Source organism: Theropithecus gelada, chromosome 1, assembly GCF_003255815.1.
Source record: "Theropithecus gelada isolate Dixy chromosome 1, Tgel_1.0, whole genome shotgun sequence".
NCBI lineage: Eukaryota > Metazoa > Chordata > Mammalia > Primates > Cercopithecidae > Theropithecus > Theropithecus gelada.
The window spans coordinates 92,690,948-92,704,125 of record NC_037668.1 but is presented as its reverse complement, the minus strand read 5'-3'; the positions used below and the strand labels follow the sequence as shown (position 1 = coordinate 92,704,125).

At 48.9% G+C, this 13,178-nt stretch overlaps 1 protein-coding gene across 7 annotated transcripts in view; it reads left to right on the top strand.

Annotated features, from left to right (window-relative positions):
- Nucleotides 1-13,178, top strand: part of JAK1 (Janus kinase 1) — a 235,297-nt gene that overhangs the window by 207,055 nt on the left and 15,064 nt on the right. For 6 of the 7 annotated variants that reach the window (XM_025379172.1, XM_025379200.1, XM_025379180.1 and 3 more), the window contains 4 exons: nucleotides 1,235-1,392; nucleotides 3,721-3,844; nucleotides 5,839-6,028; nucleotides 10,646-10,752. In XM_025379172.1, the coding sequence (XP_025234957.1) occupies nucleotides 1,235-1,392; nucleotides 3,721-3,844; nucleotides 5,839-6,028; nucleotides 10,646-10,752 (579 nt within the window). The remainder of the gene's footprint in view (nucleotides 1-1,234; nucleotides 1,393-3,720; nucleotides 3,845-5,838; nucleotides 6,029-10,645; nucleotides 10,753-13,178) is intronic. The other variant, XM_025379209.1, reaches the window with a different exon arrangement.

Sequence of the window (13,178 nt, the reverse complement as noted above, 5' to 3'; positions counted from 1 at the left end):
TCTTTTTTAAAGCCTCAGATGCTTTTTAATGTTTTTTGTGAGTCAAAGCTCCAAATCACAGCTTTTGCATACCTTCCCTTGCCGGGAAACGTTCTTGATTGACCTCATAGTTCCTGTTAAATGGGCAGTCTCTTCAGGGATCAGTGATCAAGACAAAAGTACCCCTTATCTACAACACAGGTGTCTTTCACAACACCTCCCTTGATGGAAAGCCCCTCCCTCCTTCTCCACAGGTGCCTTTGCCCCTTCCCACTCTGAGTAAGACGCGCTGCTCCCTCCAGCTCTCAGAGCTCCCTAGGCTTAATCTAGCAACCTCTTCACTGGGCCTGGGATTATTCCTAGATTAAAATCCAGGAGTTTCACCTTATAGAGCAGGTCTGCTCTGAGATGAACCACACTGCCTCTGTTTCTTTTCTCCCAAGCAGGAATAATGCTGATTCAGCCAGTCACTGTTTAGTGCCAAGATCAGGGTGCATGCTCTGCCCCTTCCCACCTCTACTTTTATGCCTCTGTCACCTTGATTCAGGCTTCCTCTTCTCCCGTCTGGACCCGGGGGACAGCTTCTCTGCATGTCTCCCTGCCTGCCACAGCCTCCCCCACCACGTCACCCGCAACACACACACACACACACACACACACACACACACACACACACACACATGTGCACACATACACTAACCTCATCTGATAGTTTGAGATAATAGATGGGAAAATGTGTTGAACAGTGAAAGTCCTATGTAAATGCAAGGGAGACTGGGCGCAGTGGCTCACGGCTGTAATCCCAGCACTTTGGGAGACCAAGGTGGGAGATCACTCGAGGTCGGGAGTTCAAGACCAGTCTGGCCAACATGGTGAAACCCCGTATCTACTAAAAATACAGAAGTTAGCCAGGCGTGGTGGCAGGTGCCTGTAATTCCAGCTACTTGGGAGGCTGAGGCAGAAAAATCGCTTGGACCCAGGAGGTGGAGGTTGCAGTGAGCCAAGATCTTGCCACTGCACTCCAGCCTGGGTGACAGAGTGAAACCCCATCTTAAAATAAATAAATAAATAAATAAATAAATAAATAAATAAATAAACAAACACAAGGGGTATATTTAGTATTGATGAAAAGGTTTTCCCTTTGAGGTTCCCACTGGGTTATAAAAATCTTCTCACCGTGTACCTCCCTATAGAGTCAGCTGCTTAAGCTGATAGAGACATGATGTAACCATGGGGATTTCTTCTCTCTCAATAGGAACTGAAGCTCTCTTCCCATGAGGAGGCCTTGTCCTTTGTGTCACTGGTAGATGGCTACTTCCGGCTCACCGCAGACGCCCATCATTACCTCTGCACCGACGTGGCCCCCCCGTTGATCGTCCACAACATACAGAATGGCTGTCATGGTCCAATCTGGTTGGTCCTAGAACCTTTTCAATTGCCTTTGGTGTGCAGAGAGCCCATGTTTTAGTGACGGGGCATGTCATCATTGTTTAGGTCAGGCCAGTTGACCATGCTGCCTGGTACTTGTTGGCTGTCCTCCTTTCCTCCCTGCTGTCCAAGCTCTGGTCAGGCCTTCCTGTAATCTCCTACCATCCTTTTTGCAGCAGCCCCTCAACGCTACTTCTTTATGTGGATCTCTCCTCATAGTTTAACCCTCTCACCTCTTCATAGCTGATCAAGAAGTACTACCCTTTGTGATTTCTTGCTGTGTCAAACAATGTGGGCAATTGAAGAACACAGCTGAGCATGCTGCCATGTGCCTGTAGTTTCAGCTCCTTGAGAGACTGAGGTGGGAGGATCACTTGAGCTCAGGAGTTCCATTCTAGCCTGGGCAACATAGCAAGATCCCATCTCTAAAATATATAAAAGAAGAAAAAGAAAGATCATATGAAGATCTCAGCATCAGACAGTATAGTAAATGGAATTGTCAGTCAGCTTGTCCCAAGGTGCCAGGTGAACAGTGGGGACCGTGAGGGTGATACAGCCTTAAGGCCAGAAGGGCTGTGTGGGATGTCTTGTCCCACCTGCATCTCAGAACTGGCAGCCTGTGCTCAAATACCTCTGGTGATGGGCAATGTATGAGGCAGCCCATGGATTCGAGCTCTGACTGTGAGATATGTACATACCTTTCTGATATGGAGCTGTAGTTGACTTCTCTGTAACTTCTGTCTACTCACTTGAATTCTGCCTTTTGAGACAACAGGGATTCTGTTGACTTTCTCTTACATATGACAGCCCTTCAGGCAAAGGAAAACAGCCAGCTGCTGTGTTTCTTCTGAGCCTCTCTTTTCAGACCACAGAATATCTGGGGAAGCATCTCTTCTGCCACCTTCCACATGATGTGCTTCTCACCTTTTTCCCTCTTCCGGCTACCTTGTGGACAGGTAGCTTAGTAGTCACATGGCCCTGGCCTTGAGAGGCTCACAGACTCATAGGGAAACAGACACACAAAGAATGGCAGAGCAAGGGGTTGTGCATTCGAAAAGCGTCTTCTGCCAATGTCCCAGCCATGGTTGTGCTTCAGGGCCCAGGCACTCGCTCTTCCCTTGGCCCAGAATGCCCTTCCTCCAGAATCTGCACAGCCTCCACTTCCTTCAGGTGCTAGTCAGATATCACCTTATCCGTGAAGTCTTCCTTGACCACCTTATATAAAATCATACCTCTTTCCCTTCTCCATCCATGTTGGCTGCTGCACTCTGCCTTATTTTCCTTCAGTAGCAGTCGTTACCTCCTGAGATACTGTGTTTATTTACATAACATAACATTTGTTCCTGGTCTGACTACCCTCACCTCCTAGAATATGAGCTTCCCAAAGGCTGGGGCTGCATTGCTCTCTGCTTTCTTAACACACACAGGGCTTGGCACATTGTAGGCCCTCAGTGAGTATTCGTTGAATGAATGGATATTTCATGTTTGATGGGATGCTGACATTCATTGCCTAAGGAGCCTGCTTAGAGTAGGTGGCATTCATATCTGGTTAAAACAAAGAATCAATGACGGCTTGCCAGGCCTTAATGCGGGGAAAGGGTACCCAGATGAGAGGTCAGCACATGCAAAGGCATGGCGCAGTTAGAAGGTACGTAATGTCCCTGCCTCTGGAAACACATGAACCATGGCAGCCCTCTCTCACCAGTACTTAGCAAGCAGCACTCACCAGGTGCTAGTAACCTCATGCAGGGATGTATTCAGCCAGTGTTCACTGCCCTCTACATGCCAGGACTCACTGGTCCTGGGGATACAAAGAAGTGTAAGACAGGTCTGTTCCTACTGACATCTGTCCAGTCCTCACTGATGTATTCACTCAGTGTGAGCCCATGGGGATACAACAATAAACAACACGGCCTCCAGTTCCCACCCCCATGAGGTCTGTGCTCCCGCTGGGCTGGCTGGGGGTGGAGGGGAGGCATGGCAGCTCCTCATCACCAGCCTCCAGAGAGGCTCTTCTGTCTCGAGCTGGAGACGATGTCTGTGGGGAATGTGGGGAACGTGGGGACAAGCAGGGCTCACTGCCTTGGGCAGGAGGCTGAATCCTCTTCTCAACCTTGGCGACTTCATCAGTCCTGAGGCCACTCGGTATTTCCACTATGCTCGTGGATGGCATCAGAGGGGATTTTAGGATCCTGGGCAGATAGTGTGATGGGGCTGTTAACACTTGAGGCAGCTCAGGAGAGTGGGTAGCCCAGGGGTTCACTGTGCTGTTTGGTGTGAGCTCTTTTTCCCTTTGCCTACTTCTCCCTCTAGTACAGAATATGCCATCAATAAATTGCGGCAAGAAGGAAGCGAGGAGGGGATGTACGTGCTGAGGTGGAGCTGCACCGACTTTGACAACATCCTCATGACCGTCACCTGCTTTGAGAAGTCTGAGGTCAGTCAGGACACTGGCTTGGACCAGGCCATACAGCCATGAGGTGTCCAGTGTAGCCTGGTTCAGGAGCTGCTGCAGACAGAACCACCCTTTGCAGGGTGGAATTGAAAAGCCTCGGTCTCTGAGGAGATTCCTGGGAGGTCAGGCAAGGGCCCCTGCTCTCAAAAGGAGACCGCTCCCCAGCAGCCAGACCCCTACATCCTTCCCCTGTAGGGCCCTTTCCTTCTTCCTTCATGGGACCCATGGTGGGGGTCCCCCATGGCTCTGGAAGATGGAACATGACCAGAAAACCAATTCAAACCCAACACTTAGAAAGTATAGTGTCGTTATTTAGAGTGGTTTATTTAGACTCAGTGCCAACATCATCTCAGACCCAGAGCTATGCCTGTCTACAGCATTCACTGGTACAAACCAGCACCCAAATGCCACTTCATCCACATGGCCTAACACAGTTTTTTCCAAATGGTAGCTTCAGACACTTTAACAAATTGCCCCCTCATCTTAGAACAATGAATAGAGATGTCTTTTAGTGATTGAAGCATAGCTGAAGCTGGGGATGATGTGAGACACATTCTGATGGCTAAGATATTCGCCAGAATTACTGACTTCCCCTCACTAGACCACAAATGCCTTTGTTATCATGTAATTTAAAAAAATACAAAGTGGAATATTTTAAAAGACAGTGAGTTTTACAAAATACTTTACATCAATACACTTTAATCAGTACTGATTAGGCTCCACATGCATGGGGAGACCTGGGACATGGAGGGGCCTTTGGCACGGAGGGCAGACGCAGGAAGGACAAGCTCACTGGTGAACCCCTGGGGCTGAACTCAGTCAAGAATGGGAGGAGGAAAGGGCGGAAGGAAGCAGCGCTGCCAAGTGTCCTGGATGAGGCAATGCAGGGACACCACCACCTGCCCAGGCTCTTCCCGAACAGCTGGGCCTCGGGGCTCCATGGCTCAGAGCTTGTCAGGCTCGTTGCCTTTCCAGGATGCTTGCCGTCTATTCATCAGTCATTGGAGGAAGCTTAATGTGTTTACGATGGAGGAGTGCATGAGACAGCCCAGCCCCCTCCTGAAGTGGAATTGGCCTGTACAGTACCAAGAGTGTCCATGAGTCCCTAACAATGTCGCATCACCCAGGGAAAACAGCAGTCATAGAAATGATTACTCCCACCACTCACTGTGGCCCACCAGACCCTGTGCCAAGCATTGTACCTACTTGTGCTTGTTTAAGCCTTGTAATAGCCATATTAGGTAGGTACAGTTGAAGTACCTACCTAATCCCATTGTACTAATCCCATTGTACAGTTGAAGTAACTGAGATTTTGAATATCGTCTCCTAGTTTACACCTTAAGTAAGTCTTTCTGGCCCTCATTTTTTACCACTAAAATAGTTTAGTTTGTACAAAAAGAGTCCATGAAGGAAAACTGCTTATACCTCCTATCTGGCACCACAGTGTCCCAGACCTGGGTCAGACACTGAACACCAGCTCCCAGTGTGGTTCTTCTCAAGTAGAGACATGGCCTGGCAGGGCTCAGTTTGAGGCGGTTCCTTGAGAAATTTTGCCATCATAATGATATACCTCATACATAATATTTGCTGGACTTTATAAAGTGCTTACTAAGTTTTTCAAAACACCACGTTATATAAGTGTAGCAACAATCCTATGAGGTTGGATTTTCATGAACTTTATCTTACAGGTGAAAAACCAAGTGATGCTTTTGTAGAAATAGCTACTGTGTCTGCTATAGTATTAACTCCCTTTTGTCACTACCTTCTCCTGGACCTTGTTTTATTATTTAGTTGTTGGTTGGATTATTTATTGATAATAAACCTTATTTTTGACTAATTTTAGATTTACAGAAATGTTACAGAGATGGTGCAGAATTTCTCCGTACTCTTCATGCAGCTTCCCCTAATGTTAATGTCTTATATATCCACGCCTGACCCCATTTTAAACATTTAATTTCTGGTCATTTTCTGAATAGCAGGGGCAGGGTGCCCAGAAGCAGTTCAAGAACTTTCAGATCGAGGTGCAGAAGGGCCGCTACAGCCTGCATGGTTCGGACCGCAGCTTCCCCAGCTTGGGAGACCTCATGAGCCACCTCAAGAAGCAGATCCTGCGCACGGATAACATCAGCTTCATGTTGAAACGCTGCTGCCAGCCCAAGCCCCGAGGTTCGTCTCCCCATGCCAGAGCCAGGCTATATCCCATCAGTAATGTGCTGAGACTCAGATCGACCAAAACACGCTGGCTGGCTTAAACCAAGTGGACCCTCCCCACAGTTTCTAGGTGTTCTTTATTGAGTTTTATTACACTTCTGTGCCCAACTCACATCCAGTCCCTTGAGTGTGAGCATTGTCTATAGAAGAGGCATATACCTTTCTCAGCATCTCATTAGGCTGCAGAAAGAGGCATGCTCAGCATTAGTAAGCAGAAAATAACTTCTTTCTTCCTTAAGATAAAATGCCTTGAGAGGTCTCCTGTCACTGGTTTATTTATCTGAGAGAGACTCCTGGTACATCTTTTGTGGGCCAAGAACTATATCAGATGCAAACAATCAGAAATGTGTAAGGCCCAGTCCCTGCTCTCTGGGGGTTTCCAGTCTAATGCCAGTGTTACAGGTGAATGAGGCCACTGCAGTTTGTGATGGGTGTTTTAACCGACATAGATATCATACCCTGGAGTCAAACAGAAAGGGATGATCAAAATCCCTGAGTTCCATAGCACAGGGGGCTGCATAGAGGAGGCAGTCTTGAACTGAGTGTGGGAGGATGAGTGGGAGGTTGCCAGTGCGGTCAGGGCATCGCAGCATGTGCAAACAGAGGCACAGGTGGGGGCTACCATGAAGGTGAAGGTGGAAGGGAGGGGCAGGTGAGGCTGAGCTTAGGGTGTGGGGGCCTTGGGTGCTGTGCCATGGAGCTGGGTCTTTATCCTGCAGGCCATGGGGGCCAGGGAGGATCAGGGAGTGAAATGGATCCAAGGGGTGAGCCACTCAGCTGTTCCTTGTTAAGCCTCTTGAACAGTGTCACTGATGTTCTGCAGGTGGATTTGTCTCTTAGAATGTGAGGACTGGGAAGACACATAGAGGTCACACAGTCAACTGTCTTATTTTACAGATGAGAAACTTGAGGCCCAGAAGAGCGAAGTGGGTCTCATCAAAGGTCAGCATCAAAGAGGGGCTTGAGGGCCAGGCCTAACCCGTGTGCCCTAGGTCTTGAGAACTGTTGATTTTGCTGTCCTCACCTCAAGATGCTGCCCTGCACATGTCAGGTTCTTCCCTTAGAAGGAGGAAGGCCTCAGAGAAGGAGCAGCACAGTTGCCACTGAGGCCCCATGAGTGTCAGAGGAAGACCCTCTGAGGAGTCTTTATCTGGGACACATCTTGTTCTTCCAAGTGAACGTGTCTATGAACCCACACACCACCAGGGGTGGGCAGAGGAAGCAGCACCAGGATAGAAAGGGACCTGGGTTCTTGATGTTTGAATCAGTTTTTGGTCTCAGCAAGGGGCTCGTCACTGAACTTGGTGAAAGAGGAAGGACTTGTGTTCTTGATCAGATAGGGTTTCCTGCCAGGCTCAGAGAATAACTGCAGCCTTTGTTTTCATGCTTGAGGATTTTCCGCAAAGGTAAAAACACATCTGCCACTTGACTGTGAGACCTCAGAGTGAGTTCAAACCTTAAAGCCCAACAGCCCTATTTATTCACAGCAACACACTGGAACGAACCCCAGTTGAGGCTCCTGAAACTCAGTGCTGAATGTGTTTCCTGTTGCCTTTCCCACCTGACCGTGGGCTCTTAAGACAGGACCTGAGTCTCACTCACCTCTCTGTGGGCTTGTGGGGAGGAGAGGAGAGTGCCCAGCACGGAATCAGCGTGAATAATGCCTGTCAGGTGAACCAGGTAGCAGGAGCTGCTGGATGGTGAGTGCCTACTATGGCCCAGGCAGTTTGTGTGCCTACCTTGTTTATTTCATCTACACAGTAGCTTTTCGTAGATATTACAAACGTGATGAAATTGAGACTTAAGACATGGTAAGTGACTTGCTCAAGGCCATGTAGCTAGTAGTATAGGTAGTAGGAATAATAGTAGCAATAATTAATAAGAACGGTTCCTATCATGTGAGCAGGGCTTACAATTTGCCAGGCATTGTTTGGAGATCTTTCATGTTGTAAGTCATTTAGTCCTCACAATAACCCAGAATGTGTTGTTATCCCAATTATACATACCCAAGATCACTTAGGCAGAGGATGAGTGGGGATTTGGACTAGCCATCAGCCTAGGACTTTAGAGCAAGGACCAGTTCTGACCTTGGGAGAGTAAGAATAAGGCCTGTGTGTGAGGCTTCCTTAGATAGGTCCCCCAGAGCTCTCTCTCTTCCTTCTGCCATCTGTAAATTAGAGAAGTGGTGAAATCGTGAAGATTAGACATGAGAATGTTGTGTTGGGTTCTTCAGCTCCTCTGCCCTCCTAACCACGGGGTTTTGATAGCCAGACCCTGATCTGGGTTTCTCACTTGAAAATGCAACTAAGAAACTCTTCATGGGATAAATAAAAAGCAAAATGAAAAAGCAGGAGGCCACTCAGAGTGGGCGTGATGGCTCAGCAGGTCCCGCATCTCTGGTCCTGGGTCCTGTGTGCAGCTCCACTGTCCATCTCCAAGTCTGAGGGAGGCCATGTGGAGAGCTCCATAACGACCCAGGGGGCTCCTGGGCCCGTTTTCCACCGGTCCTTTTAAATCCTCATCTGTGCAGTCAGCTCTGATACTGAGGACTTCTGCAGTCCACTGCCCAGGGCTCTGGAACCCGGATGATACAGGAAGGATGGTAATAGTGACTAAGATGTAATGCCAGTCATAATCACGGTGGCAACCAGTCAGGGAGCGTTTTACTCCATATCAGGCGCTGAAGGCAGCCCTTGCCTTGCGTCATCCCATTCATCCACACGGTAACCTATGAGGGACACAGCTGTGGCCCCCATTTTTCTAGTGAGGAAACACCTTCATGGAGGCACTGTGGCTTCCCCCATTCACATTGTTGACCCTGGTGCCATGTTCCCCGAAGTGCCCATGCAAAGAATAGTCCATAAATGGCTTCGGTTCCATTCCCCTCTCTCATTTCCCAAGTGGCTCTGCTGCCTGGCCTCTTGCCTGCAGACACCAGCCACGGGGCCCCTTCTTGATGCCTTTTCTCCTGAGTTGAGTTGAGCCTGAGTTGCCTCTGAATCGGATTTTCCCCAGGTAACAGGGTAGAGTCAGGAAAACGGTATGGAGGGAACAGCCTCTGGAGAAAGGAGTGCCCAGGATATGAGAACAAGGGGAGCCTCTCCCTGAGCCCTGTTTCTGGCACCCACATTTGTTCTCCCGATTAGGGCCAGGTATGTTGTGGGAAGGGTAGAGACTAGAGCCATCTCTGACTTCAGTGTGAATCCTAAGATTATGAACTGCGTGGCCTTGGGCCAATTAATCTCTTGGAATCTCTTTTCTCATCTATAAAATGGGGATAAGAATACTGTGTATTCCATAGGATTGTCATAAGACAAAGGAGTTAATGTGTATGTTGCTCACAGAACAGCGGCTGGCACAGAGAAAGCAATCGGAGTATGTGAGCTTAAAAAATTAGAAAGGAAAAGAACGCCCTGTCCTGAGGGATAGCGAGGTTTAGAGACGTGGCCCTGTGCAGGGACCCGGCACTCAGCAACCATTGCCTCCCAGCGGTGTGTGTGGTGGCCTCCGTGGGTTATGGCTGTTTTTACAGATGTTCTTTTAGGAACTTCCTTCTGTTCCAGTCTAGGAATCAGGACTTCATTTTCTCCCCTAACTCGTCGTTGTCTTGTAGTGTAGGAAAGAGGAAGTGAAGGGAAATGCATGTTCTTTGTCATTTTCCTAATATTCCTGCTTCAGTTAATAAAATTGATGAATAGACACAAGTCTTCAGGGATTCCCGGAATACTTTCCCTGCTAGTCAGGATCTGGAAGGTCCCTTCTTGCCTTACGATAACCTCGTTCCTTGCAGTAGTTTCATGGCGGAAAAGATGATTTCTGTGGATTGTGGATTTCCTGGCCTGGAGGATTTAATAATGTGTTGGGTTTCTGTTTGAATCAGTAGAATCTGGAGGATAGTCTACTTAAACCTGCACATTGAGGGGGCATTTGGTAAGCGCCTCCTCCGTGTCAGGCACCGCTCGTACCAGGAGCTTCAGATAGGGCACTGTTCTGGGTCACCTGCCCTGATCTTCTGGCTCAAAACCAGTGTTTGTTCACCTCCTCTGGTTCCTGTCATGCCCTGGGCCTGGGTACTGCTTCTTCCTTCCATAGCTCTCATCTTTAGAAAGACGCCAGTCATTCATTCACACATTTAACAAATAATAATTGAGTGCCTGCTATGTACCGGGCTGTGGAGGTGGAGCAGAAAATAAGATGGACACAGTTTCTGACTTCTTTTGGTTTCCAGTCCTACATTTAAAATTTTAATTTCGTTGGGGAAACTGTTTCTGACCTTTCTTACCAGAACAGATCTTGCTGTACCAACCTTGGAGCACCACACACCTGTTCTTTAGAGGAGCTGAACAAATTGTAGCTTTCCATTTAATTGGTGATTTGGGAGTTTTGGCTCTGTCATCACCCTGTGAGCTCCTGGAGGGTAGGAGCCATGTGCCTGTTCAGTAAGCACTTGTTGAATGACTGAAGCAGCAAGTGCCTGCACACGGGTCCCACGGCCCCGGCTCAGTAGACGCTGACTGTCCGGGAACTCAGATCTTGGGTGCTGTGCTCAGACTCCTCCAATCTCTTCCACAGAAATCTCCAACCTGCTGGTGGCTACTAAGAAAGCCCAGGAGTGGCAGCCCGTCTACCCCATGAGCCAGTTGAGTTTTGATCGGATCTTCAAGAAGGATCTGGTGCAGGTGAGTCACGGCTGCAGGGTGTGGGCCGGCTGTGGTCCTGCCTCCCTGCGGTGGAGCAGCCTGGGGATCTGGGGCAAGGAAGGCTGTGTTTGGGGAAATCTTAGTAGAAAAAGAACAGGGAGACTTTCCTTTGATGGCAAAAACCATACAACCAGTGCCTCCATCCTCCTCACCGTTGCTGACGCTCCTCAGAGACATGTTTTGAGGAAAGTGGTTTGGTCAGGCCTTCTGGGGTTCCCTAGAACTGCAGGAACCTTCTGTGGTGAGGGAATGCTGAGGGGGTGGCAGGGCAGGAGGTGGCTCTCCACAGGGGAGCATGGCCGTCACCCCTCGCTGCCTGCAGCAGGCTGTGTGACAGAGCACCTCCAGAGTTCAGTCCTGCACTTTCTGATGATACTTCCAGAAGGAGCAGAGCTGGGGAGGAGAGAACACAGGGAGGGGACAAGAGGACATGCACAGTCTAGGCCTGAAGGAGAGCTATCTGGAGAAACAGATCCCAGCCTTTGGAGGCCTTTTTGTCTGGAATCTACAGGGGCTGCCCTGGAGCTGTTGCTGGTGGTGTGAGACCCAGGGAAAGCCCACTTTCTATTCTGCCGCTGCACTGCGGCCCTGTTGCATAGAGCCACGCATTGGGGTATCAGGGAGATGGTGTGGCAGCCTTGGAGGGAAGCAAGCACGGTGCCACTCACCACCTGGGGAGATGGCAGCACCTTAGGGGTGTTGGAGGGTGAGGCGGAAGCTGCCTGCTGTGAAGGAGCCCGGGGAGAGTGGCACACAGGGGTTTGTTACTTTACCTTTTTCAGTGAGTCCCTGAGATTGTTGGGTAGAGATTGAGGGAGTGGAAATCTACAGCTAAACTGCCTCACTTCCATCGTGGTACATTTCTTCACCAAAGGCCCATCATTGTTCTCTATTCCTCTTGTGGTGTCAGAGCTATGTCCTGAGATTACAGTCGCCAGAGCCACAGTTTCATAGCCTCTTTTCTGTGTAGAACTTACATAGTCCGTGGGGCCTGCCTCTTTTCCCTCCCCTCAAGCCTCCAAGCAGGTAACCACCATCCTCCATACCTTCCACATCCACTTAGCCAACAGAGATCAAGCATTACACGTGCTATGCACGATTGCTGCCTCAGCAGGCTCCTGTCTGTTTTGAGGGGGTAATCACATTCGCAAGAGTCAAGTTCCAAGGTAGGGAAGTACAGGAGGATGTGGACCTAATCTTAAGAGGACAGAGATGGCTTCCTGGAGGAAGTGATATCAAAGCAGAGTCCCAGACCAGGCACAGTGGCTCACACCTGTAGTCCCAGCACTTTGAGAGGCCAAGGTGGGAGGATCGCTTGAGCCTAGGAGTTCAAGACCAGCCTGGGCAACACAATGAGATCCCATCTCTACTAAAAATAAAAATGAGAAAGTTAGCTGTGCGTAGTGGTATGCAGCTATAGTCCCAGGTACTCAGGAGGCTGAGTTGGAAGGATTGCATAAGGCCAGGAGTTTGAGGTTGCAGTGAACCATGATTGTGCTACTGCACTCCAGCCTGGGTGATAGAGTGAGACCCTGTCTGGGGGGTAAGCAGGGTCTCATCCTGGAGGATGAGCTCAAGTAGCTAGGCAAGGTGGAGGGAACAGCATCAGAGGAGGCTGAAGTGGGCCATATGGGCCTTTGTGGGGCCCTGCAGAATCCTGACAGCATATGGTATCATGACTTGGCCACGGGAAGAGCAATTATTCTGAAAGCATATGGCTTTTACAGGATGTTCTGGGAATACAGCTTCCCATAACCTTGATGGATCACTTCATGACAGATGCAACTTTAATGAATAGCCAAAGACCTTGCCAGGATACAGCAGACAGGGTGGATGCATCGCCATTCGGCTCTGACAGATGACAAATGGTGGCATTTGTGCAAATTAATATACCTGATTAACAATGGTGTATGTTCCTATGGGGGATAAGACTGATTCCCTTGGTATAAGCTACAGTCCATTTTCCGCATTTCCAGGGGGTCCTCAAATAATAGAATAATGGACCTTCATTTTACAAGTTTTATGGGGCTAATGTCAACAACTTGACAGTGCCTAAGTTTCGTGAATCCCATTTCGATTTCCAAATATTAAGAATTTTAAAATCAGAATTATTGCAACTTGAACTGGAAGGGTCCTCAGAAATAGATCATGGTGCGGCCAGGGCTTTGCACGGATCATCTCATTCAGTCCTCCTGCCACTCATCCGGGGGTATTGTTCCCTTTCACATGTCAGGAAATCCAGGACACATCGCCCCAGTCTCCACCATCATCTTCACATTGCCATCTCCTCTGTGAGGCTGCCAGGGCAAATGCCGGTGTACTTTGTACCACTAACTTTAAATCCCAGCATGCATGCATACACATGAGCACACACACTGGATAGATGGATGGGAAACACATGGTTC